General features: G+C 44.1%; 2 protein-coding genes across 2 annotated transcripts; one reads left to right on the forward strand and one right to left on the reverse strand.

The window, feature by feature from the left end:
- Positions 1-131: 131 nt before the first annotated feature.
- Positions 132-4,515, forward strand: arl1 (ADP-ribosylation factor-like 1). Its single transcript, XM_079656569.1, has 6 exons — positions 132-289; positions 1,045-1,182; positions 1,914-1,995; positions 2,166-2,277; positions 2,919-3,097; positions 3,292-4,515. The coding sequence occupies exons 1-6, from the start codon at positions 286-288 to the stop codon at positions 3,320-3,322; spliced, it is 546 nt and encodes a 181-aa protein (XP_079512695.1). The 5' UTR covers positions 132-285; the 3' UTR covers positions 3,323-4,515.
- A 57-nt stretch (positions 4,516-4,572) lies between these two features.
- Positions 4,573-27,363, reverse strand: utp20 (UTP20 small subunit processome component). The gene is made up of 61 exons (XM_079656565.1): positions 27,161-27,363; positions 26,846-26,926; positions 26,680-26,746; positions 26,391-26,523; positions 26,115-26,303; positions 25,949-26,030; positions 25,682-25,819; positions 25,210-25,365; positions 24,896-25,048; positions 24,676-24,810; positions 24,497-24,574; positions 24,237-24,412; positions 23,924-24,055; positions 23,440-23,528; positions 23,128-23,233; positions 22,796-22,946; positions 22,643-22,705; positions 22,385-22,552; positions 22,180-22,256; positions 21,443-21,522; positions 21,092-21,350; positions 20,819-20,998; positions 20,196-20,286; positions 20,002-20,087; positions 19,349-19,471; positions 18,910-19,076; positions 18,597-18,805; positions 18,339-18,482; positions 17,794-17,873; positions 17,455-17,690; positions 17,231-17,375; positions 16,770-16,857; positions 16,537-16,680; positions 15,576-15,629; positions 15,086-15,238; positions 14,840-14,995; positions 14,616-14,756; positions 12,711-12,848; positions 12,484-12,623; positions 12,280-12,362; positions 11,849-12,177; positions 11,068-11,207; positions 10,737-10,893; positions 10,547-10,645; positions 10,280-10,447; positions 10,003-10,169; positions 9,667-9,814; positions 9,014-9,130; positions 8,731-8,901; positions 8,487-8,618; positions 8,260-8,370; positions 7,997-8,146; positions 7,711-7,893; positions 7,264-7,395; positions 7,049-7,181; positions 6,344-6,528; positions 6,180-6,251; positions 5,774-6,088; positions 5,474-5,600; positions 5,239-5,384; positions 4,573-5,154 (listed from the first exon to the last, which is right to left on the reverse strand). Exons 1-61 carry the CDS (start codon positions 27,209-27,211, stop codon positions 4,999-5,001), a joined length of 8,460 nt encoding a protein of 2,819 aa, XP_079512691.1. The 5' UTR covers positions 27,212-27,363; the 3' UTR covers positions 4,573-4,998.

Consider the following 27,363-nt stretch of genomic DNA (forward strand, 5'->3'; position numbering starts at 1 on the left):
GTACATCTTCTTTTCATTAACAGCACTTTCGACAAAAATATTTATGTTTTTATAAATCAAAAATACGTTCATAAAATCTAGAAGACTCAAAATGTATCAAAATTATTCCTGACGTTTTTTTCTAACTTGTTGCATAGTTTGTTATAAGTCAAATGTACAGTTAAATATTCCATTTTGAATGTGTCGAATGTTGAGAAACAAAATCGAAGCCAGAGTTGGTGACAGTTCATCGACACGTCAACCACACGGAAGTCTAGCTGAACGAAGGACCGTATTCTTATCGAAATGGGTCAGTATTTTAACTAATCGTCGATATAATATGCATGGGTCTTTTGATTACGTATAACCTACATACATATGACTAATTAGATACTGATGTAGCTCTGTGTAGTATATTCCTGCTTCATTTAACGAGGATTGCAACTACTGCCTGCTAGCAAGCTAACGTTAAATGTTAGCTATTTACTGGGAATACCGTGAGTTTTCCATCCATGGTGTGTTTGTGTCTGGACATATTGTAAACGTTTTGTCTTTATGCTATTCGGGCTAGCCGTTTTAAGACATCTTCTAATAGGCATAAGGAATAAAGCACAACAACCTGGTGTCTTCATTTAAATCAATCATGCCACAACGTCAATAGCTGAAGCTAAGCTAACCTGAGCTAACTTGCTTAACCACCTCAGTAACACTGACAACACGTTAGGTGATTCATGCACATCCGGAAAAAAAGCTCTTCAGGATGTTGAAAAACGTTTGATTCACTCCCATGTCTTTCACCTTCCTCACTGCTTTTTAAATTGTTCTAGCAGGCACAGTAACGACTAATTTGATGGTCGGTTTACCATTGAATCACTTTATATGCTGTATCATCTGGTTGTTTAATGCTAGTCAAAACTATGAAAAAATAATTCCCAGCATTGTTTTGAACAGACCAAAGTAATGTGTAACTCAACACTTTCAAACTATTTGCTGCTATAGTTGATTATGAATCCAAAGCTACCTCTCTCAGCATTAACACTGTTTCCTTGTTTGTCAAATCTTCAGGTGGTTTCTTCTCTAGCCTCTTCTCGGGCCTGTTTGGCACCAGGGAGATGAGGATTCTGATCCTGGGTCTGGACGGCGCCGGAAAAACCACCATACTGTACCGCCTGCAGGTTGGAGAGGTGGTCACTACAATCCCCAGTATGTACTGGTTTACTTTTCTTTTTTTTATTCCCACACCATTATTTCCACATCCTTAGATACACACATATCTGTGTATTAGATTGTCTAATAAGAACAACCTATACAAGCACAATTAGATTATGAATAATGTTACTGCATGGCGTGGCTTGGTAAACACAGCCAACCAGTCTGGTGGACATTTTTATTGGATACACTGAAGGGTTTGATTTAAGGTGAGCAAATGAAAGAAACCAGTTTCACCCATTGGATTACTACAGTTAATGATTATACTGATGTTGGCGAGCTCCTGATTCCATTGGAAAATCAAATGGTTGTTTAAAGGTTATCAGATAAAAAAAGCGTCCATACTAAGTACCCCTCAGTTTGTGTTTTATACATTGAAATGAAAGTATATCACGCACATGTGCGGCTTAAAAGCAAGATATTAGCCGGATCAAAATCATAGAGACTATTAAATATATTCTAGTCGTCCACAGACAGGATTGTAATTAAATATTCATTACATGTTGCATTTAATCCTGACTTTCTGTGCAGTGGTTTGCAAAATAGTTGTAATGTAAATGATCAGATGCTAAACATTTGCATGATTTCCACCAAGGGGGGTTGAGTCTGATAAGCACTTAAACCAAGACAGCAACACCCAGAGGAAATTCACACTGCACATCCAGATGAGACTTTGGTGATAATCAGACTCATATTTGTACCCATTTTGATTTCTTCCCGCACAGCCATCGGCTTCAACGTTGAGACCGTCACATACAGAAACCTGAAGTTCCAGGTGTGGGATCTGGGAGGACAGACGAGTATCAGGTGAGTGGCAGATCGGGGATGCACTGGGAAGTCAAAGGAGTGATGTGTGATTGCCTTGTGTCATCATTTTGTTTCTTGCTCTGTCAGCACACTGCTTTTCTCTTTTGCTCCTCGTCCTCCTCTCTGTCTCCCATCTTTTTAACCGTTGTGCTCCTCTCTCTGTTCGACAGGCCCTACTGGCGGTGCTACTACTCAAACACAGACGCAGTCATCTACGTGGTGGACAGCAGCGACCGTGACAGGATGGGCATCTCCAAGTCTGAGCTGGTGGCCATGTTGGAGGTTAGTGGGCGTATTCTCAACTCCACCCGATCACATTAAACCAAGATATATAGGAACATATTTCAATACAAGCTCCAGTCAACTAGTGCTGGATATATTTTCCTGACATCTAATGCCTACAAAGAATCAATTTGCCTAATTTTAAATATCCTTACCTTTCCCCTACTGCCACCATGAGGTGACATTTCCCACTTGTCCTACAATGGGACTTGAACATATTTTGTAATAAGTAATTGTTGACCATATATATGTAAATCATTTTAATCCCATTAGAAACTGGAATTGAACCACTACTGTTTTTAGTACAGTGGTAATTTATAGCAATTTGTCAAGTTCACAAATCCAAGGTCCAAGGTCAAACCAAACATATTTTTTCTAGTTGCAAATGTAATTCGTTAAGTTCTGAACTAACCTTAACTCAGGAAAACAATGCTGTGTCTTGATTTGCGTTGGTTCAATCCAGATGTGAGATGGCATTACATATTTCACATATTTAAGATTATCAGAAATGTTCTCAAAGTATTTGAGAACGTATTTTTATCTGTGTTTTTGCTTCCATTACACTGATATATAGCTGCTTTATCTCTGACTCTCTTCTCTTTGTTTCATGATGTCATTTTGCGACCTTGTGTTTTGCACAGGAGGAAGAGCTGAAGAAAGCCATCCTAGTTGTATTTGCAAACAAACAAGACATGGACCAGGCGATGACGCCCACTGAGGTGGCCAACTCTCTGGGCCTGCCCGCCCTCAAAGACAGGAAATGGCAGATCTTCAAGACCTCGGCCACGAAGGGCACAGGCCTGGATGAGGCAATGGAATGGTAGGAATTAACATACAAACCATGAAGAGATCAAAATACTAGTGCAATATACTTAACAATACGTTAAGTAGAGGAAATGACAATGAGGAGGAAGAAGATGTTTATTACACTTCATAACCCATTCATTATTGGTTCATAACTCTACGTGTTCTGTTCCTTGTTTGTTGAGGCTGAATTGTATTTACTCTCTGCAGGCTGGTGGACTCCCTGAAGAGCCGACAGTAAAGGCTTCCTCCCACTCTGTATATACTCCTGACCTTTGACCCTTCTGTATGACGCCTTTGTGACTGACCCCTCCCCACTTCCCCATGGACCCGAGATTGCACTCCTTTCCCACCTCAAGCCTTGGCCAAGCCCTCCCAATGCCTAAAGCCTTTCAAGCCTGGGACTCTGAAGTGAAGGCTGCAGTAACGTCTGGATTGGACACACCCACACACTACACACACTACACACACACACACACACACACACACACACACACACACACACACACACTCACTCACTATGCCCCCATCTCTTTAATGCTGGTGTCTTGTGTGATTTTAAAGCAACCTCAGTGATAGACAAGTTGGTATCTTTATTTTTGTGTGTTTTACAAATACATACAAATGTGAAACACCTGTGAACAGACGTGTTAAATGAAGCTAATGTTACGATTCTACTTTTAATAAGGTTATCATTGATTAGGAAGAATCTATATGTAAGGCTTTGTGAATATCCCATTTACTACAACCCTCTAGCTTTCTCAAATAAGGTGTCTTTGCTGCATCAGTTAGCTTCATCTTCTAACAGAGGGGTCACGCTGTGAAGCCTGCAGATGTCCACCAGGAGGCAGTGTTTTCCCAAAAAGACATATCAGGAGTCAGTGAGAGCTAAGTCTTGCTTCTGATCTGAGGAAACGTCACTAGGATCGGCTGCATTGCAAACTCATTAGACAATTGTATTACCGTATGCTGGACTAGCCAAGCAGCACTGAATGCCAATATTTAGTGCAGCACATTTTCAATCCAACATATCTCGATGTAAACAGTCTGCTGGCTTGAATGAAATGTTTGTGGTTTCTTTCTTAGAAATTTGGACTCTGGTTTAAAAAAAAAAAAAGTACTCCATTTCCACTATGTGTCCTCTGGCCGAGTGTTACTGCAGCCTGGGCTGTTTTTGTACGACACCGTCAGGCAGATACAATGTCATGGATTTCTATTGTAGTTTTTTTCCTCCTGTTCATTTGTGTTGTTCCCACTATTTTTTAAATAAGTAGTTAAAGCCTTTTTTCCATTGAAATCCTTGAGTGCAGCTTTGGCATATTAGTCATCGAGTTACTGAACACTAACTGTATGCTCAAAGTTTTATGGTTGCATATTTATATCTGCTTGTACAGTGAAAATGATTCTCAGTAAAGATTGCTATCAGTGATTGTACCATTTTGTGTAAAGGGTCGATTGATTTAAAGACAAGTGATACCAAAAGACAGATGATCCGTTTAAATGTCTTTTTACTAAGAAAAACAAGTTGTACATGAAATTACACGGGATATAAATCTGAGGACATGTCTACACTTTTTTTTACAGCAGGATATTAAAGTTTATATTAAGCTAATACAGAGAAATCCTGCTGTCACATGATGTCATGTTTCTGTTACACACACAGGAGGCTGTTGGATCCCTCATAGAAGAGTTGGGTTAGAAATCTCCTTGTTTTCACACTTAGCAAACCACCAGGGAGAGTCATCTCTTTCCTGTGCTGTTGCTTTGTCACTTGACATGAATTGAAATAGAGAAAGTCATTGTTACATCATTAAGGGACACTTCTGCAGCCCAGTTATCCCACCAACAGATGGAAATGTCCTCTATCACAAAAGTCTCTTTCTTGGTCAGTTTGCCAGCTTGCTAAACTGACACGGCTCACTGCACCATGGCCAGGTTCTTGAGCGTGTTGCCCCGCTGCCTCTTGGCTTTGTATCCGGGCCGGAGGAACTCAATCTTTCTCTTCTTGGCTTCGATTTTGTTCCTGTGCTTCTTGAGCTTCTTCTTGGCTGCGATGTCTGGGTTAGCCACCGCCTGGAAAACAAAAAGGGCAAACGTTAGACGATGGCTGGAAACAAAGTGGTTGCTTTTGTGTAAGTATGGATAACGTCTTCATACCTGCATGGCTCTGTGTTTTTTGCGAGCGGCTCTCCTCTGTGAAAACTCCTTCTGGACGCCAGAGAAGGCCAGAGAGAACTTCTCCAGCCCCACGTATCTCTTCAGCAGCTCGATCAGCTCCTGAGCCAGGTTCTTCAGGGTGGGGTCTGGACACAGAGACAAGCAGGGGGTTTATTTCACTTCCATCTTCCCACTTGTCAAACGGTTATTTTTAAAGACAGGTGTTCACTCTTACCTTGGTCTGCGTAGGTGCTGTCCAGCTCCCTGTACAGAGGAGTGATGATGGTGCTCAGATAGGGACCGAGTCGCTCCTTCCCCAGGTCCATGGCTATCGCTCCCAGGAACTTAAACACACACGTTCTCTGTGGGAAGTAGTGGAGGAAAATACATTTAACTATCTTAGGAATTAAACATTTAAAAAGATATTTTTCACTTTTAAGAAGAAAACCTTTTGGAAGTAGACTAGATTAGAGAACGTGACTGAAGTTAACCAGTGAATCGGACATTAAACTCTTTTCTATGTTTCTTTGTGTACCTTCAGAGGAACTTTGGGAGTGTGTGCCGCCTCTCTCTTTGCCATCAGCGACAGCTTCTTCATCAGCCACAGCAGGGAAGGTGGCCGGTCGTCCTTATCATCTTCATCGTCTTCTTCCTCATCTTCCTTTTCCTTCTCCTTGTCATTTTCATCTTTCTCTTCTTCCTTCTCCTCCCCCTCTTCTTCCTTCTCCTCCACCTCCCCCTCTTCTTCCTTCTCCTCTTCCTCTTTTACTTCTTCCTGAGCGGGCGTGGCGTCAGACTCGGGGGAAACGAGGTAGATCACCTTGCCGACGAACAGCAGGTTCTTGACCACCTGTGGGCGGGTCAGAACATTGCTGTCAATCAAGCCTTGTGTGATTTGAATGTATCCTTAACAGAAAAGTATTTTGGGTGGAGATGGTTACCTGCTCTCCTGAGGCTGTGTCCAGGAACTTGGACTGTAGCTGATGGCAGAAAGACAACGCCAGCTCTCTCATCTGAATGGCATAAAACCAGAGAAAAGGGAGTTTAAACAATGAGGGGGAAATGCAGATGTTGGATCAAAGCTAGAAAAAAAACAGTTTGGCACCTTCTTGTCCAGACCGCTGGTGATGAAGGCAGTAGTTGGGGACTGAGGTGAAGCCTCTCCACCCTCTCCTCTCCAGCCAGCCACCAGCTGCTCCGCCGGATGGGCTGCAAACAGCTGACCAAAGAGCTGCGAGGAGGTCAGCCACACCCAGCAGTGAGGGTACCGCAGGTGGGCTTCAATGTGACCTGTAAGATGAGGAAAGTTTGAGTGTTAAAAATCACAAGTCTCTACCCTCATCACCACCTCCACCAAAGCCTTTAAAGCTCCGCCCTTCAGGCCTGTCACTCACTTCCTTCCCACCAGAGACTGAAGAACAAAGGAACTCTGAGTTGGCACATGGAGCTGTAAATTGTTTGTACTCAATCCGTTGATGAAATGTTTAGTTTAACTTTAACAGATTGTTTTTTTTATGTTAGACCCGCCTTCTAGATTCCCTTCGATTCATACCTTGAAAGAAAAGAGAGCAGTTTAATCCTGTGCATGAAATGATGCAAGTGAAATACTGAACCTTATTTACGATAATTATTATTATTTTGGTTATTATTGTAAGTCTGCTAATAGTTTGTAAATATTAGTTTATTTAGATGGAATCATCCCCAGATAACGAAACCGTTGTCAACCATCAGATTGAAAAATAAAATGTTAAACGGCCTGCTGGATCCAGTCTTTTCAGTGTGTGTAGCAGAGAGTGTGTTGTTTCTTTACCCCAGATAAGAGTGAGTGTGTCGTGAGGCTGTCTGAGCTCCAGCAGGCTGCAGTGTTTGCTCAGTTTGGTGATGAGGGTGAGGAAACTGTAGAGCAGCCGGTCCGCCCCCTTCTCGTCCTGCTCCTCCTCGATCTGTAACACACACAGGGGTTTAAGGACCTTTCCGCCATGTTTCAAACTTTCCGCCAAAGACAGTGTGAAGGTGTCCACTCACGTCATCGTAGTTGACGGGGTTTATCTCCTTCTCCAGTAGAGGAAGCAGGTCGTCCAGGCGGCGGGTGAACTGCTCCTCCTCCACCTCCACGAACAGGCCGCAGATCTGAGCGCCCAGACGCCGCATGCTGGCCTGAGAGAGCGGGGGGGGGGGGGGGTTAGTGATAGGCGAGAGCATTAGGAAGCTATCTTTCCTTTTGTGCCGAAAAATATTCAAATCTTTGATTGTAGAACAGCAGCACACACATCTGCATGCCTTAAAGACATATAGCAGCATGATATGGTAGGAGAATGATATTCATTAGATTAGCTAATTTACTATAAGAGTGGTATTAGAGGGAATGTTCTCAAACTTATGATTATATCTTTCTATTGACATCACCATATTTCTCAATAATGAAACACACTACAAAGATACTGAAGACATTTTTTTAAAGTGGATTTGTACCTTTTCTGCATGCAGCCAGGTGTTGACAAGGGAGTACATGGTGTTCTTGTGGTTAATGTCCAGCTGGGCCAGCAATGCCTTGATGGCCATGGCGGCCATTTTCTTACAGCGTGCCGAGTCATCATTAACCACAACCAGGGCCAGCGGGGCGAAGAACAAGCCGCAATGCGTCAGCAGCAGCTCCTGAGCGGGAATGATTAAATAAGCAAAGTCAGAAATAACCATTGGTCAAATAAAAGAGAACAACAATTCCATTTTTTATTCAGACTTGAGTAAATGTACTAACCTTAGGGAAGGTCTGGAAGATGTAGGCCAGCATCTCCAGCACTGACTCCCTGCCGGTGTCGTGCTCGTAGTGCAGCTGCGCCACCACAAAGTCCAGGTGCCCCCTCAGCTTCTTCCCCAGGGGGTAGTCCAGCAGGTATTTGAGATAGATCTGCAAAACATAAACACTGGCTGAATACACATATTTTAAAACATTTGTGCTAACCGGTTTTCATCATATAGTAAAAATGGGGCTTGTCTTGTTTTCTTTTTACGTGTAGGTACCTGTCGACAGTGGATTCTGATCCCGCCGTTGTTGCCGGTGACAGAAAGCTTGGCCACTTTCGTCATCAGCTCCTCCATCTCTGGGACAACAAGCTTTCTGGACAGAATTGCCTGGAGGAGAGCGATACAAAGACAGAAACACATTTCAACACATAACTCAGGGGCACATTCTCAAACATCTTTATGCAAAGCCCCACAAACACTCATGTCAACATGTGAGCGGTTACCTTCAGCAGGCCGAAGGCGGTGGCCTGGCGGGACTGGTCGTAGATGTCCTCCTCAGCGTATCCCAGCAGCACTTGCAGCTGTGTCTCTGAGATCTGGTTGCTTTTGACATTCTTCACCAGTATGGTAATAGCCTGAAAAACAACAAATCGTTGATCAAAGAAACAGTTTTCATTTAAAACCTGATTGAATTGCTCTCCCTTTCAAAAGTGCGAGCATACATATGTGTTGTGTGAGTCGTGGTACCTTGAAGCAGTTCTGCACCAGCTGGTAGTTCTCCCCGCGGGCCGCTCCGGCCTTGGAGTAATCCTTCAGCAGGACGAACAGCAGCTTGGTCATCTGGTCTGCGTTCTGCTCCACTGCTGGGAGAGGGAACTTCAGCAGCCAGGTGAAGGCCACCAGAGCCTCCGTGATCACCTGCAGGAGGGGGAGACAGGAGAGGAGGGGTGAGGATATCCGAGTCTGATTGGCTGGTGCTCAACATTTGGTGTGATAAAAAGGTTCCTATGTTAAAAGAAAATGTCAGTACCTTGACGTGCCTGGAGTCGAGGCAGTCGAGCAGCAGCAGGACGAAAGGATCCAGCATCTGCAGAGCCGTGGGATCGGAGGACGTCACTTTGGATTTCTTTAGACTCAGGTGGAGCAGCTGAGAAACAGACAGAAACCCACAATGTCTTATTAACAATCCAGATTATTTTTCAGACATACACATCTGAGACAACATGAGGCATTCCTTCTTTCTAATGGTAAAGAAAACGTGCAATATGTATTCCAGTAGAAAAGTGGTTAATATACGGAAGCCCTGAGAGGCAAATGGAAAATACATTTCTAATCTGGTAATCAATCTTAATTGGCTCTCCTGTGTTTAATCCAGCTAATAAAACATTTTTTTTTACCATGATAACCTCTGGAAGTTGCTTACATGTTCAATGTTATTAAAAGTGGCCTAAGTGTTTGTTGTTGTAATGTTCACTTTGGCCACAAGAGGCCACCAAATAATCAGCATTTTAATCTGTTCTTTAGATAAAACACAGGAAAGAAAACGATTTAGACCAGACATAGAAAATGGATCACCAAAATATATTCCGTAGCCAGTAAATAATGTTAAAGAAGAATGTAGTTTCTATAGAAGTGAACTGCGCTAGCAATGCTAATAACACGCGGGAGAGTTTGAATGTGCACCTTGAGGCCGGTGTCCACCAGGATGTGCATGTTGGTACGGCTGCTGACTGGAGCCTTCCGCCCCCCCCTCGTTGGAGTTGGAAGCAGGAGAAGGCAGCTGGGAGGGGGCAGCCTGGGGTCTGGGGGGGGCTTCACTGAGGATTTCTCTCTACAAACACACACATTGTAATACAGGGTAATTAGTACAAGAGGAACATGGGTGTTTTCTGGATGTTGATGTGTGTGTGTGTGTGTGTGTGTGTGTGTGTGTGTGTGTGTGTGTGTGTGTGTGTGTGTGTGTGTGTGTGTGTGTGTGTGTGTGTGTGTGTGTGTGTGTGTGTGTGTGTGTGTGTGTACCGGTCTCTCTTGGTGAGCAGCGGCAGACTCTGGCTGACCAGGCCGTGGCACAGCAGCAAGATATCCTGAGACGTCATGCCATCGTTGACGAGCAGACCCAGGACCATCCTCCGCAGCACGGCCCCCACCCGGATACACACCTTCAGACTGGCTGAGTTATCCAGCATCTGAAAGTCAATGCATCATGTCAAGTCACCTGTTTTAAGACTTGTAGAGTTAGGACTCATATTGATTCTTGTATTTACTCAAGTGTCTTTTTATATCCCCTCCCCCTCACCTCCTTTAGAGGCAATATGAACTTGGTGACGCTCTCTTTGCTGCAGTAGCGAGCCAGCAGCTCGTAGGAGTCCATGCTCTTGCTGTGTCGCGCCTCCATCAGCTTGGAGACGATCCCCTTCACGTCCTTCTCCTCGGCCACAGGCCCGAACAGCTCGTTGTTGAAGATCTGTCCAACAGGAAACGGGGAGATTGGATACAAACTAAAACTTTGAATATATTGTGTATAAAATAGTGAGCTCTATGTGGGTTTGTGGTGCGTTCATACGTCGATGAGCATGTTCATGCAGGCGTCCAGGTCTCCGCTCTTCAGGGTTGGACTGAGGACTGTCAGCAGCTGGTAAACTGTGAATGTTAGCACGTGGACCTGGACAGAGGGGAGCACAGACGAGTGCATTAGGACTTTTAAAGAGGATGCTGACATGCTTCTACGGTTGTGTTTCTATGTGTTCTCGTACCTGGTAGCCTTTAGCCAGGAGCCCCTGCATCTCTTTGAGCAGGTACTGTAGGTAGCGGAAGCCTAAAGTCTCTATGATCTTCACCAGAGTTCCCCTCGCCACGTCACGGACCTCCTGGAAGCGGTTCCTCAGTACCACACACACCTTGATCAGGATGCTGGATTAGAAAAAGACGAAATATCAGTAAAATGTTGGAATTTTAAATGAACATCACACCAGACTCTTAAGTGAACCTGATCTGTACATACAAACAAGTAAACAAGGACAGTGAAGTGTCTGTATAGTGTTATTATAGTATAGTTTTCAAAACACATCCACCACAGCTGCATACCCAGGCAGGTTGACCTCCATGATGGCTGGTGGCAGCGTCTGCATCAGTTTGACCATGGCAAAGGCGATCGGTATTCTGGCCACTTCCTCATCCTTTACATCCTTTGACTTCACTGCCTTGTGCTCATCGTCACGCTTGATCTAGACATACATACACACAGAGTACAATAATGTCAGAGTCATGTCAGTTGTATTTATTGTGTGGTGTCAATGAATTAGCAACAACATTGATTTTAATAATTTTTTGTGCAAGAAATCAGGAATTTGGCATGTATTTGTACCGTAGGGCAAGTGACTATGGAACATTGTAAAAACTTTGATTTTAAAGCCAATGCTAAACTTATTTTGTTATAACAAATATATATTGTTATATTTTCGTAGCAGAACATATTTTCCTTAGTTTCAATGGGACATTTTTGCCTTTTTAAGGGGTTGTCTGTATTTTGGCTACACATTTGATTAAAAACATAGGAGCCGAGGTTGAGTGACATCTCACATTACATTACATTACATGTTACTTGTTAGACGCTTTTATCCAAAGCGACGTACATACTAAATACTGTAGACAATCCCCACAGGAGCAATTTGGGGTGAAGTGTCTTGCCCAGGGACGCAACGACATGCTGACTGCAGTGGGGTTTGAACCTCTGACCCCTTGATCCGAACACCAACGGACAACCCACTGCACCACATGTCTCTCACATACTTGCCACATTAATGCAACCAAAAAGATCTCAAAATTCAAACATGTAAAATGGTATTAGTGTGTTTGTGTATTGTACCTTTGCATTGAGACACTTGTGCAGGCGGGGCAGCACGCTGTTAGTCACGGTCTGGTGGATGGCACTGATCAGAGTCCCCAGCTCCTCGGTGCTCTGCGGCAGCCCGCTGGACACCGCCATGGGGGGGGGAGCCGCCGGCACCTTGGCTACAGGGGTAGCTGCCTGCTTGGGGACGTCGCCATTTTCTCCACTGTTGGTGTCCGTTTCCATGGGGACATCAGATGGATCGGTTTTACCCTCTACCTCCATTGCCTCCTCATCATCGCTTGCTTCCGATTCGTCGGCTGCAGCTTGCTCCTCGCCATCGGCCTCCATTGCGGCACTCACATCTTGATAAAGACAAGGATGTTTGATTGATTTAAAATTCAACACATTTTGATTAATCAGACCTAGATTGTCTGAAATACAGAATTGTAAATGGTATCACTCACCCTCTCTGGCCTTGGCAGCCTCCATTTCTCTGCTGAGGGTCTGATGGTCAAAATGGAAAGCATCCAGGACAGTGAGGAGCAAACTAGAGGTATAGTGGAAAAAGGGGGTCTCTTAGTACAGACTTTTACAAAATGCCTCAGTAGGTCATGTTCAGTATCAGAAATACTCAAATAAACCGTAAAAAAAAAGGTCAAATTAGACACCTGACAGCCAGCTTCTGCTCCACCTGCGATGTTTGCAGGATGTGGATGAAGTGTTTCAGGTAGTAGAGGTACTTAGACCACGTCAGCCTGCGGCACACTGCGCCCACCACCTCCACCGACGCTGTTATCATGCCCTCATGCTGAAGTGTGCGAGGAGAGGAGGGTCAGACACACACACATCACACAACCCTTGTTTTCTTTCTCAGAATGTTTCGAGCCTCAGTTACCTTTTGCATTTTCTCATCCAGCAGGGCGGTCATGGCGTACGGCATGATGTAATGCTGGAGAGAGCGGGGCGTCAGCACTACCTGGCCCTCCGTCAGCTGCTTGGCGAACTTCCTCAGGGCACGACCCCGACGGTGGATCTGAAGAGAAAGAAACTCATTATCATCTGGTATGCAGGAATTATGAATATGGAGTTCAGGAAAAAAAGTGTTCTGCCTCAAAGATAAGTAGTAGGTCATCAGTTGCAGGGCTCTCGACTAACTTTTTTCACCATCCTCCCGGAACCGTCCCGAAATACAATCTAAGCCGTCCCGAAATTAATGTGGACCGTCCCGAATTTAAAATATTAGTTTTTCTACTACTTATCATTAGTTAAAATCATTCAAAGTGACCTTTAACATAAATAAAACATCATACAAATCATTAGATGATAATTCATCAACCTTTTTATTTGAGTAAATCAGTCAATCACATGACAAAGGCCAAATATATTTAAACAAACACACAAACGAGAAAATTACTCTAATATTGAATCAAATCAAGTCCCATCCAATTATCCAAAAAAATCCAACACTCTGTCCTGAAGACAGAACCCAGAGTAACCACTAACCAGGAGGACAGTCTGTAACACAGTCAGGAGACCTTTACAAACTGCCCCGCCCCCTCGCACACTGACGGGAGAGAGAGATCTCGTCTGGATTGGAAAGCTCGAAAATACATCATAGACGCATGTTGTAGTCTTATTGCATATTAGAAACGGAGCTGGATAAACTAAAACTGCGATATAATGTTTATGTAGCAATACTACATATGACATATATTTTTTAAATGTCTCCAGTACCGACAAAAAGTCAGATAACGTCGGAGCTTAACGTTACCACTGTCTTTAATAATTCCGGCCCGGGCGGAGCCCGTTTAATACCGGGGCTCGGTACCCATCCATACATGGGGAGAGGCGCAGCATATTGCTAAGGACTAAATACGATGGAGGGTTCTCATCTCAGCCTTATTACCCATAGGGGATGAAGAGGAGTAAGTAAATAAAGAGGCCGGCGCTCCAGGGTCTGGTTCTGCTGTGCGTTTTTGTGATGTAACGGTAAAACATTTCAGAATTCCTCCACGGGATACCATTGTCATTTTACATCACTCAACCCGCGAAATACACACACTCAGTACATAGCCTACTGTAGATAGACCCGCGAATTTGCGGGCCAGGAATTCGCGGGCACAGCCAGCTGTGCGGCTGGCTGACAGCACATGGGCACAGCTTATGTGTGTGTGTGTGTGTGTGTGTGTGTGTGTGTGTGTGTGTGTCTGTCTGTCTGTCTGTCTGTCTGTCTGTCTGTCTGTCTGTCTGTCTGTCTGTCTGTCTGTCTGTCTGTCTGTCTGTCTGTCTGTCTGTCTGTCTGTCTGTCTGTCTGTCTGTCTGTCTGTCTGTCTGTCTGTCTGTCTGTCTGTGTGTGTGTGTGTGTGTGAGTGTGTGTGTGTGTTTCGCGGGTTGCTAAATGTTTTGTGTGTTTATGTTGACAAGGAGGTTTAATAATTGTGTGCTACACACAACGTGCAGTCGATTTCATTTTCATCGCCGTTTGTAGTAGAGTTAGCAGGGTATTTTTATTTTAACTCTCGTCCCAAAATTATTTTGTATCCTCCCTGACGCTATTTTTTTCGGCCCCGGGACGACGGGACGTCCTTAAGCTCGAGCCCTGATCAGTTGTTACAAATGAGTTTTATAAAGATTTTGGCTGGCTGTAGTTAGGTTGGCACATGTTTACTACTGAATGTATAGTAATAAATCCCTAATAGGTGTGAGGGCTCCTGTCTGCCATCAGGAGTTATATATGGTGAAAACAAAGCAATAATAGATTGAGGAAAGAGGGGACATGGGAGTGAGGTTTCTCTCCTACCTGGATGTGCTTCATGTGCTCGAAGAAGTCAGACTCCAGGTCGTGGTAGTTGGTGAGCTGCACCAGGTCTCTGAACTCTTTCTTGTCGGGAAAGGTCTTCACCAGGCAGGCCAGCACGGTGGTGTATTCATGCTGCACGCTCTGGTAGAGTGAAGGAGAGGACATTTTAAAACACACTGAATGAGTTTAATATTCAGATGTGGAGGAAGGCTGTGTGTTCCTACGTCTGTCTTGCTGCGGAGCCCCTTGTGCACGGCGTCCAGGATGGTGTGCTGCACGATGTCCTTGTAGAGCTGCTCTCCAGCGCCGATCTCCGCCAGCTGCGTGATGACTGCAGACAGACACAGGTTGGCGTTGTCTCCCAGCGACATGTCACCGATCTGCAAGGAGAAAGGAGGTGGGAAATGAATCGTGATATAACAGGTATTTAAAGTACTTTAAAGCTGCATCTGTGTCACATATCTACTTACTTCAAAGGTGTGGAAGACGTTGTGCATGATGGTGCCGATGTAGTCCAGGTCCAGAGTTGTCATTTCTTTGACTCGCCTGGAGGCGTCTTGGAAAGCGCAGAGACGCACGTCGAAGTGGATCTCGTCCAAGTGCCGACTGTCGAACGCATTCAGCTGCAGGGACATTCAGAAAGGCTTTTGGATGCGGATTCATTTGAAACCTACGTCGGCCCTCGTCAGCAGTTATGCAGCGAAGTGCAATTTCCCATACTTTTTGTATTAATGTGGCAAAGTATACATCTCTCTTTAGAGTACTACAGGAGGCGGGAAAATGGCGTAGAAAAAAATGAATGAAGACAGTGAACTGACAAGGTCCAGAGGCCTTCTTTTAAACTTTATACAAATGATTTAAATGTAATAAAGACAAATATATTTTGGAGTCAATATTCCAGTCTGTAAGTGCTGTTGGTTTTCATACATCATGCATAATATTTAACGTGAATGACCTTACCTTTGTTGCTAAATCAGTGATGTACTTGAGTGAGGGCTCCAAATCCGAAAGAGTCTAAAAGCAAAGCATCATGGGTACATGAACAGTGAGCAGGAATATATTTAAAAAACATTTAATTAGGATATTTAAACAATATGGGTCTGCAACCAGTAACAATGTATCTACCGTCATTTTCTGATTATAAGGCGCACCTGAATATAAGCCGCAGCAGCTAAATTGAATGATGTGTACATATATAAGCCGCACTGGACTATAAGCCGCAGGTGTTTTAATGTTTAATTACCATATGTAAGGGTTCGTGCACAGAGGGGATTGTCGGGAAAGAGATGGCTGTTTGAGGAAGCTCCCATTTATTAACATTTCAACAAACAAGTTGAATATTTGCATAACGTATTCAAGTGTTAGCATTTAGTGCAATAGTAGCTACAGAACATGTGCTGTGTAAACTGTACTGTATCACATAGCGTTTCAGACACACAAACTTTTCGCTCTCGTAACGTCTGTCTGTCTTGCTCTCGTTCTGTCTCTCGTACCACTCTCGGTTCCACTTTTACTTTTGCGCGCTACCTGTCTCACTCTTTTCCGGCCTCCAGCTTTTCCTGCTGGAGCCCGCCGCTTAAAGGTGGGGGTCCGCGGACCAGCCATAGAGCCCATAGAGTTAAAGTTGGTGGACTGTAACGTGTAAGATCCATAGATTTAGGAGGTCCCCTAGTGGCCGTTAGCTGTACAAATCCATAGATTAGCCGCACCGTTATATAAGCCGCAGCGTCGAAAAATGGGAAAAAAGGCGCGGCTTATAGTCCGAAAATTACGGTAATTTCAGGGATATGCAATCAATTTAAGTGATATTTAAATCTCTTGAATAAAAGATAATTAATTTCCAGGACTGATTTCCTCGTCACCACACTAAGTGTTAGATGTATTTACTGTCATGTGACCAGATTCCTGTGGCCTGCTGTACCTGGAAGACGTTAGTGAGGGCCATTCTGGGCAGCTTGTTCTGGATGACGGAGAAGAGCTTGCTGAGCGGCCGCAGGAAGTCTGAGGGCTGCACACACTGCCGCAGGAGGTTCTGCAGCGTGGCCAGGGTGTCGATCTCTGTTTCCTGAAAGAAACACACAGTAAGGTTCCTCACTGGCAGCATGGAGGTAAAGCAGAAAGCATTAGATGTCATTAAGGAGTTCAAAGTCTTACCTCAGGATTGTGGCCTTTGTGGAGGTAGGGCAGCAACAGGGTGATGAGCACCGAGCTCTGCTCCTTGTCGCTGACAAACCGACTGACCCTGACAGAGGAAAAGTCACGCACCAAAATGAGTTTGACGAGACATAAAAGGCCATTTTAGTTTTTTTGCTCAGTGTCTTTTTTGGTTTTTAAAATCACAGATAGAATAGGAAAGACACAAAACATACGTGATCACACAAAATCTATTATATGAACACTACCATGTGCATTTAGATAAAGTAACACAAAGAAAGTGTTTTAAGCACAAAAGAAAAAGGATAATAATAATAATAATTCATAAATATATGTGAAACACCCCACAGGTTTTTATAGTTGTATGTCATAACAAAAAAAGGCAATTTCTAAGAGCTAATTCCACACACAGTGAAACGGAAAAACGATACTGTATGTTCTTATCCAGATAAAACACTGACTTGGAGAGGATGTTGAGCTCTTTGGCGACCTGAACCCTGAACTTCTTCTTCTTCAGTCGGTCGGAGTTGCGTACGACTCCGCTGAGGTAGTTCAGCAGGGTGGATATGTGAGGCAGCAGCAGGCTGGAGCCCTGGGTTAGAGCGTCTGGAAGAGATACAACGAATTAAACCCAGCAGCAACACTGACATTGGATCGAAATGACGGATATATTAACTCTGCTTACCTGCTGCGATGAGAGCGCCCTCTTTAGGCTGCGGGAACACACAGTTGTTGACGTTGAGCTCCGTCTCATCCTCCGAGGCCACAAAGTCTTGAGTGGTTGCTAAGGACTCGGCTATGTCCATAACCATGGCGATGGTCACTGTGGAAACTTTTTTGGCCGAGAGGAGGGCGAAGACGTTGAGGAGGATGTCACACTCCGGATGGTTCAGCCTCTGCTTAGCCAGAAGTGGATAGTACCTGAGACAGATGGACAAAAGAAGAATCAATGTACCTCCATAAACTCACTCTGGATACAAAAAGTACTGCTACCTGGATAAGAAGGAGAGAGCTGGATGTTTACCTGGCATTTTTGCACCACACATGGATGAGTCTCAGCAGAGGGGTGGGGGAGTAGGGGCTCTCTGTAGAGAGACGACACACCTGCACAAAAACAAGTGTTAACCAGACACAGAAAAAAACTAAAAGGAATTACAACCCAGTCCTCTAAGAGAAAGTATGTTAACAAATCATCTTTTTTATTTCTATTTAATTAATCTATTTACTATTAATTATGCTTATTATTATTATTGTTGTTCTTTAAATATCATATCTTTGGCCCATCAGTGACTTTATTTTAGGGATTTTGTTTTCCTGAGAAATGTCAGGGACTAATCCCCAGTAAATCGGCTGCCAGCTCTACAAATTCAACGATATATATTTGTTGGACATATATAATTATAAGTACCATGTCGCTATCTCTCCATGTGTAAACGTGTTAGTATTTACCTTTAAACATGTCTGAAAAAGGTTTATAAAGGTTTATAAATGTATAGCCCGGGCTAGGGATCATTGTATGCTCTTCAAGTTTCATTGAACTGTGACATAACATTTGTTTGCATGATGTACCTGAGGCCAGACCACAGCGGCAAAGACGGCATCCAGCTCGTCTGCGCTGAAGCTGTAGGAGTCGAAGCCGTCCAGAAAGTCCTGGATCCTCAGGACGCCGAGGCGCCTCAGGTTCTTCAGAGGACTGATGCACCCCGCACGCAGCTGAGACAAGAGGGGAAGGTCATCACTATGTAACCAACAGGTGTTTTAAGGCTTGATCTGATCACAAAATCAGATCAACAAAAAAATAGTCTCGTCAATGCCTCTCCTGATTACCTGCAGCCTTTTGTCCAGGATGGTGGACACAGAGGCGGTGACACACAGCAGGATCTGCAGCACTTTGGGCAGGTAGATGTTGATCAGGTGACCCAGTTTCTGGATCACTACGTTGATGATGTTCAGAAGGCTGTGCTGTCGGCCCAGAGGCAGGACGGCAGCCACATCTGTGTCAGCGATGGCTTTCTCCACCGCAGCCAGGCAGGTACCTGAGGAAGGAAAAGGATTTTAATAAAGGAAAGGTGTTTTCAGAGTGGGGTAGGAAAACTAAGCTTTATGAATGGAGTTGTATATTATTTTCTGCCTTAGCTACCTTGGCTGTAACGGCAGACGGGCTCCAGCAGCAGGTCGATGAAGATCCCCAGCTCCTCCGCTTGGCAGCCAGCCAGGAAGCGCAGGATGATGGAGGAGCGGGAGGCGGAGGTCGCCTTCCCCTGGAACTTACTGCCTGCTTTACTGCGCATGCGGCCAAACAGGATCCTGAAACAGCAAGCACAGGGATGGTGACTGAGAGATAACACATTTCAAAAACAAGATAAGGCATTATCTAAGCTAACTTTCGCTAAATGTAAGAACATCTGCAGAAGGAAATAGACACGGTAATCGAGACACCTTTCCAATAGTGTGAAAGGAGATATATCGAAGCAAATACATTTAAATTGAGCAGTCAACGAAAATAAATTACTTTGTGTTTTTGCCTGTAGTGTCACGCCTTAAGGCAGCTCGGAAAACAAATGAACACAAACATGTACCTCATGAGCAGTGGGATGAGCCTGGCTCTGTGTGAGGCATCCACCACTCCTGTCTCAGAAATGTTGAAATGGACAATCTCCTCTTTGAAGTGTTTGTCGTCAAGTAGCCTTTCCAGATTTTCCCTGTACAAACACACACAAAAACAAAAGTCAAAACACAATATACTTGTAAGAATTGAACTGCTTGTACACATACACGTATCATGGCAGACACTCAGAGCGAATACAAAGGGATACTGTATATGTGCATTTAATGAACAAATAAGACATACATTAAAATAAATCTAAATCACAGGGTCTGTTCACGGCTGTCTGTCAGCGTGACATCCAGATCCTGAACAAAGAGTCAACCACAATGATATGTAATGCTAAACTTCCTCAGAAACACACATCTGTCTGCAGGTAGGCTTCAGCTACAGTAAATGGATAGCTGGATAACAGACAATAGGAGTCATGATTTTGAGCAGTCAGCACTGAGGGGGATTTTAACATTCCTCCGCCTGTAACCATAGAGGGTGGAGGACGTGAGCTCTGATTACTATCAAATATGCTCACAATGAGCGCATTGAGGGAAAGAAAGGGAGATTGTTGCATTAAGAGACATATTACTGTAAGTGTGCTTCCCTGTCCATCTCTTCAGGTGGTTTTCTTACTTGTATGGTACTATGTTGGCGTCCTTGTATGTGAGAACACATTCCAGAGCCACTCGCTGGATCTGCTGGTCCTGGTGGCAGAGCAACTGGAAACAGAGAGATATATTTAGATGCTTTGATGCCTTCGAAAATAGTCAATATTAAGCAGCTCTAATGTTGGTAGACGACAAGTGTGTGTGAGGTTTTAGGATTACCTGGTTATAGAGATCACTGAGGCTGCTCTCCAGGTAGAGAGAGCGAGGGTTGGTGAATTTGGCAAACACCTTCAGGTGGACGATCAGCTGTCTGGAAGAAAAAGATCCACACAAGGCTCAGTATATAATACCGGTTAAGGTGTACAACCAAACTGTGGGGGGATCTTTGGGATTTTAGCCTTTGCAGACCATTTACATGCACAACAAACCCTACATAACACACTACACGAAATGGAGAACCCCAAGAAGCATATTAGGGCCCCTTTAATTAGTCCTTGAGGGGGGACGTTTTTACTGTTTGTCCAAATCCTGGTCAATTTTGATATACATTTTTTATTTAACTATTTATTTAGGGTCTAGATAAAATGCTGGCTTCTTTTATTAGCTAAAAAAGGGATTAGGGATTTGGAGAGAAACAGGTTTGTGTATAAAGAAAACAACTAAATTGTTCAGATATCAGTTCTTACATTTGTTTTAATAAAGTTCTGTTTGCATATTTTGTATCTTATTTATTCAGATATTATAAATACCTAAGTGAAAAAAGAAAACCTGACTCTACTTGCTGTTAATGACAAACATCCCATGGCAGCTTGAAACATCGTTCAGTGTGACTGATGTCTTACTTTGCAGCGGCTCTCTTTGGAGGAGCCTTCTTCTGTTGCCTGCCTCCTTCCTCTGCCTCCTGCTCATCTTCGTCCTCCTCTTCCTCCACAGCCATCCCAGACTCCTCCTGGGCAGCGTCATCCACCTTCCTCAGGTCCTGAGTGGGTGCCACCAGCAGGTCGGAGGTGTAAAACTCATTCCTGGAGACAGAGGGTAAAAATCAAGAACACTTAGGATACTTGCAGATCAGGAAGATGATCAATTAGGCAATTAGTATATCCAACACCGCGGACCTGATGAAGCGGAGCAGCAGGGGGCACAGTTCCCGGCAGCGGGGCTCCACTCTCTCAGGAAACTCCGTCATGCAGCGCCACAGCAGGATGCGGAAGTTCAGGAAGTCCGTCCTCTCGTCGGGGTTGGCGGTCAACTTCAGCTGCTCTAGGAACAGCACCCCCACGTCCCCGCTCTCAATGACGTCACATCCTGGCTCGGCCTGAACACCCGTCTCCTCTTCCTCCTCATCGTCCTCATCGTCCTCATGCAGTTCTTTTTCTATGACAAAGAAAAGGAAGATCAATGATGTGGCTGTTTTTGGCAGTACACCAAAGCTGAGTTTTACGATCTGAAGCATCAGGAGCCCTCACCAGCGATCCCTGCCACCATCTCCAGGTTTTCATAGTAGACCTTCCAGAAGTCCCTGTTGTCCATCCCTCTGGCATGGGTCCTGTGAAGAGCAATGAGATTCATTTATGATAAATATATCGAACATGGCATTTTTATTCAGGCATTTCAAACAAAGTTCTGCATTCTGTAAAGCCTGCTTGAGTCAATGTGTTCAAAGAAACAGCAAAATAACGACAATTAATGGTATTGTGCATATTTTTTATCCTTAAATGAAAAGTGCATGGCTGACAAAATGCAAAGGACTCAATAAATCGCAGTTCAACCCTCAAACACTCTAATAAAATGGATCTAGATGGCACCTGACTTTTGTTGCTCGAGTCCAACATAATACATTTTAAGTCTCAACTGCCATGTCTCTTTACAAAAATCATGAACTGGTTACTCAGGATAATCCAGAACTTTTTGTGAGTATTCTCATGAAGGAACTATTTTCTTTCTACCTCCGGCCTCTTGTTCATGAGATGCACACTTCCTTCTTAGCAGTGATATAATTGCTGAGTGTAGAAAGAAAATAGTTCCTACATAAAAACTATTGTTTTGATGTGCCAAATAATTAAGACATGTCTTCGGCCAAACACTCAGCAACTGACACTGAAACAATCTACGTGCGAGAGGAACATATGTGTTTTGGCTTTGGGGTGAACTCTCCCTTTTTGTATTTTAGCTGAATTTATTTTTGCGAGATCTCAACACTCACACTAGAAGTTCAATGACTGCCTCCCACAGGGGCTTGAAGTTGACGAACAGCATTGCGATGAGGTAACGCAGAGGCACCTGGAGGGAAATGGGCAGAAGCACATTGTGTTAATTTTACATCTGCATACGATTCATCATTAATGATCAATCACATGCTGCTGTTTTTTTTTCAAACTAAGTATAAAGCCGCCAGGAGTCCTCTGTACCTGCTGGAAGCTGCCGGGCGGGCCCTGAGGCAGGCTGCGCTGCACCAGGTCGTGTCTCAGCTTCCTGAGGTGGAGCAGCTTCTCCCTGTAGTCCTGCACTGAAGCCGGCACCAGCTCCGCCTGCAGGCACACGGCGAACACCGGCTGCACCTCCACACTCTCCTCACCCTGGATAGAGGGGGAGACACTCGCATAAATAAATGAATACACAAGCCGTAGTCCCATAATTGATCAATTTCATGAGAATTTGAACATTACCTCGGTCTGTGGGGGGAGCTCTGCCTCAAACTGAGAGAGTATCCTCAGCGTCAGCAGGCGGATCTGAGAGAGAGAAAGGATCAATTGGTGGTCAAATATCAACAAATTCATAGAAATGCATCTTTGATGACAACTCTGTGATTTCACACATACCTTGGAGATGTTGGAGGAGAGGTTGGCGCACAGTATCTGGTGGAGCTCCTGCAGTGCACTGTGGGAAAGGTGCTCTGAAACGCCGCTGAGTGACAGGCGGGTGTAGTACAGGTCTCCTAGCAGCAGGGCGGACAGGTCACTGGGAAACTTCCTGTAACCAGAATGAAAATTACCATTATCAGTTCAATCCTTCATGGAATCCAAAAAGGTGCTGCAATGGGATAGATTATCCGAGTCTCCTCGTTACAAATCACACTTTCTTTCCATTTGCCACCAATCTGTGGTCCAATACACTGACACATACATTTTGAACGGACTCATGCACTGATTACCGTAGGATTGAGTTGATCTTGTCCACAGTGACCAGGGAGAGAAGCTGTGCAGAGCCGTCCAGAGTGAGGAGGCAGCTCATCGCCTGACTGGCTACAAACAGACCAGCTGGGGGAGGAGGAGGGGTGGGGGTGGGGGTGGGGGTGGGGGGGTGTGACAAGACAGAAGTCAATTCAGTCTCATGAACAGAAAATGCACAGTTCAAAGCCTTGGTTATATTTTGACATTTGTTTGGGTAGATTTGATTGATATCATGATTTAGTTAGTAGTTGTATGTTTGTATTCAATAGCTCACTTATTAGAGATCCACAAACCTTTCCCCAGTGCCTCTGTCTCAATCTCAGTCAGGAGGCGGTTTAAGAAAGCAGTCACAGCTGGGACCACACTAGCTGGAGCAATGGGCCTGAGAAATACAACATATAACAGATCAGACTACTTAATATAATACAGTTCAGTTTAGGAGTGAAGGTCAAGGCTCCTGCTGTGATATCAGATTGATTTTCCAAATTGAAATGCATTTTATTTTGTTAAAATTGCTTTCAGTGTTATGCAGAAGTTAGAAAAATTACCTGAACATGAATAAAAAAGGGAATGATAGTTACATTTGAAAAATGCAGTTTTCTTTTTTCAACTAGTTAAAAAAGTGTGTTCAATATCACACCATGACGATAAACACATTTGACATTGTGTTCCCTAAACCACCAACCAATGCCTGCCTATTTAGCATGTGACCCAAATATAGATTCTGGTAACATTTAAAACCGGATTCTATCATCAAAAATCCCCTCCTGGTGATACCTGAGGTGAGGCAGAAGCATCAGGGCGGCCCAGGGCAGAGACAGGTCAGTGATTGGCTGCTTCTGCTCCTCGGGGAATCGGATCAGCGACAGCACCAGCTCCGGCACCGCAGACTCCTCACCGCTCAGCACTCTGGAGGAGGGGAAAACACACGGAAATAAAGATGTTTTTATTTGCTTTATGTCTTTTATACATTTAAGTTGCATTGTTGGAGGAGCCTGGGACCTTTCCATTGCCATCACCACACTGTACCTACTGTGTATATGACACTAAAGCCTTTGAATGTTGGAGAAATAATACATGTAACTCTCACCCGGTCTGTCCATTGAAGAGCAGTGGGTATGTTTCGAAGGCCATGGAGCCGTCGGTGGGGGGAGGGGCTTTGGCCAGGATCAGACTGACCAGCGCGTCCAGGCCACAGTGGCGAGAGCGAGGATCATCACAGCACAATAACTCAGCAGTGAAGCCCAGCATGCTGGGAAGGAAAAGCTAAGGGAGAGCGAAGAAGAGAAAATGAAGGGCCATGGAGTTGTAGAGAAAGATTAACATACTGGATGTATCGCTCAAAGTTACCTGTTCAAACTGTTTCATGGTGAACATCTCCTTGGTGAACTCCAGGATCAGATCTTGTTCAATTGAGCTGCCAAACACCTTGAGAAGAAGACAGAGAGACATGTAAATACACACAAGCTTTTGTTTCCTTACACATAAATTACCCAATACGACACAAAAAAAAGTATCCAGATTCGCACCTTCTGGACCGTCTCCTGGATGAGAGCTCTGGGCAGAGAGATGTTCTCCCCGAGGAGCAGAGAGGAGGTGATCTGGAGGAGCAGACGGGAACAAGAAGGCGAGAGAGAGGAGCTCTGCACCAGCCGCAACACCGTCTGCAGACACGGGGAAACACAATTATGAAGCCATACAAAACAAATAACATTTGGTGTCTTCTTTGTGTGTGTGTGGTACTCTTACCTGGCAGACGGAATCCGGCTTGGTAACCTTGGCTCCGTTCTTGTGGGACACCAGGGTTTGGAAAATGAACAGCAGCCTCTCCAGCTGCTCTGTTGCCTGCTCCGCCTGTTCTCCTTTCGCCTCCATAACACCCAGGACCTCCACCACACTGGCCTTTACCGAGAAGACAACATCATCAGACACAAAGTTACGAAACTTGAAGGGTTGAGAATACACTGATCAGATGATGATGAATATATGCTATGCCTTTAATATCTTGGAGGGGTTTTCAATGATTGGACTGTAAGGGAAACAAGTTGGACATTTTGCCCCACCTGTAAAGACTCCCACAAGACCAGGAAGTGTTCTCTCTCAACGTGATTTGCTGCAGCCTGGACCATGTGATCCAGAGCGTCCCTGACTGTGTCCCACGGCAGAGTGGCGTCTGGGCAGGTCGAGGGTCCGAGCTTACGCAAAGCTACAGGGAAAGCCTGTCAGGATGGGTGAAGAGAAACAGATCATTAAGCAATTAAACATTTTTTTAATGTACGTTTTGTTTTCCCACTGGATGGGTACTTTTGTAAATTGTTATTTGTGTAACCTCTAGTATTTTATGCATGCCTCTTTATTAACATTTCCCGCCTTTTCTTTTGTAACAATGTAAATGTCCCCTCTGTGGGACTAATAAAGGTATTCTGATTCCTCTGATATAGACTTCCTTTAAGATTAGATAACCTTTAAATGAAAGCGATGTTGATCACAGATCGGGGATTCTGCCCCGACCTACTCCTTTCAAACGAAACTCACCTTTTCAGAGCAGGAGTGAAACAGCTTTCTGACGCTTTTGCACATTTCGAACAGCAGTTGCCCTGCTCCCTCCGCCTTGTCCGGGTGCTGCTGGAGGTCTGAGAAAACATGATTCAGCAGGCCATCGAGATCTGGAACCTGTGTGACACAATGGGACATCATTGAAAAACTAAAATACTCAAATATTTAACACAAAAGCTTATGGATTTCAACTTTACAACAGAAGAAAGGAAAGCCCTAAGTTCATGTTTGACTCAAATAACTCACCTTTCTCATCAAAAAAGAGAAGCTCTCGGCTGCAAATTTGCGGATGTGTTCTTTCTTGTGCTCCAGCAGTGTGCTGTATAAACTGTAGGGGTAAAGTAATAAGTGATTGCTACAAAAGGTAAAAACACCCCACAAAGCATCCACAGAGTAAATCTATTTTTCTCACCTGTAGATTTTGGTCATGTCCTTTACCATTAGCCTCCATAGGTACTTGTAGAGGTAAGAGAGACAGCTGAAAGCCCACTCCAAGACTTCTGTGTCCTTGGTTTCCAGAACGGAGGCGATCAGAACGAAAAAGTCGGGGAAGTGGGGGTAGAAGTCAGTCTGCAAGTCTCTGGCCAGCTGCACCACCAGGCTGTAGGGCGGAGGAGAGACTGAGCTACTAAATCAACTCATTATTCAACAACATTTCTGATTCTCTGGTATACATAAAACCACTTACTCCAACAGTGGTTCTGAGGCCAGACTGTTCTTGACAGCTAAGTGTGTTTTCAGACTCTCCACTATGGTCTTCTGATGGAAAACCAACAGGTTGAATGACTGGCTCTGGTTGGAAACCTCTTTCAAAAATGCACCTGTGGAAGAAAGACAGTCATTTTACATTCACTACAAATGCACAACATCTCTCCTCAAGTTAAGAAGTAGATACATTAAGCTATTTCCTAACATGTCAGACACTACAGAAGGACAGTATTGCATATACTCTGGGATTTATTTTATTGTATACATACTGAAATGCTCTGTCAAGTTGAGGTCTCTCCATTTTGTCAGTCCTTCAGAGAAATATGTTTCTACTTCCTGCAACAACAAAAAACAGGCCATCATCAATCAGATGCAAATGGTTAGGAAAAGCTTACTGTGTGAATGAATGTTGTCACAATTACTGAGTGTACAAACCTCTGCATGCGATCCAGTCCTGTCAATGCGATGGATGACGTCAATGTTGACATTGGCAAGTCTTTCAGCAAAAGTGAGAAACTGGAAGAAGAAACATCAGATGGGTTTATAATGTAGCTAAGTAGTAATGGGACTAAGCGATTTCAGGGTAAATCACATTTTGCCATAACTCATTAAACGGAGGTGAAATGAACAGAGAAGCTCAATTTGCTTGATCAAAACTAACATACAATATGACTGTTAATACACTCTTATAGTAGTGTTTTAATTCCCACCACATCCCACTGTAAGCATCATGCTGCAGTTAGTTCTTACCTTGTAGGTATTCTCAGATTTGTGATACGAAGACTTGGATTTAATCTTCATCTTTGCCTTTTTGCTTGAAACGTGGATAGTTGTATTCCAGAGATCGTCTTGAGATTTAAATGATTCATGAAACTAAAATGTATTTCTTATCGCGGCTACAACTGTTTACACACACGCCGACACCAGGGCGCAGCCATGTTGAACAATGCATT

This window comes from Notothenia rossii, assembly GCF_949606895.1.
Source record: "Notothenia rossii genome assembly, chromosome: 10".
Lineage (NCBI taxonomy): Eukaryota > Metazoa > Chordata > Actinopteri > Perciformes > Nototheniidae > Notothenia > Notothenia rossii.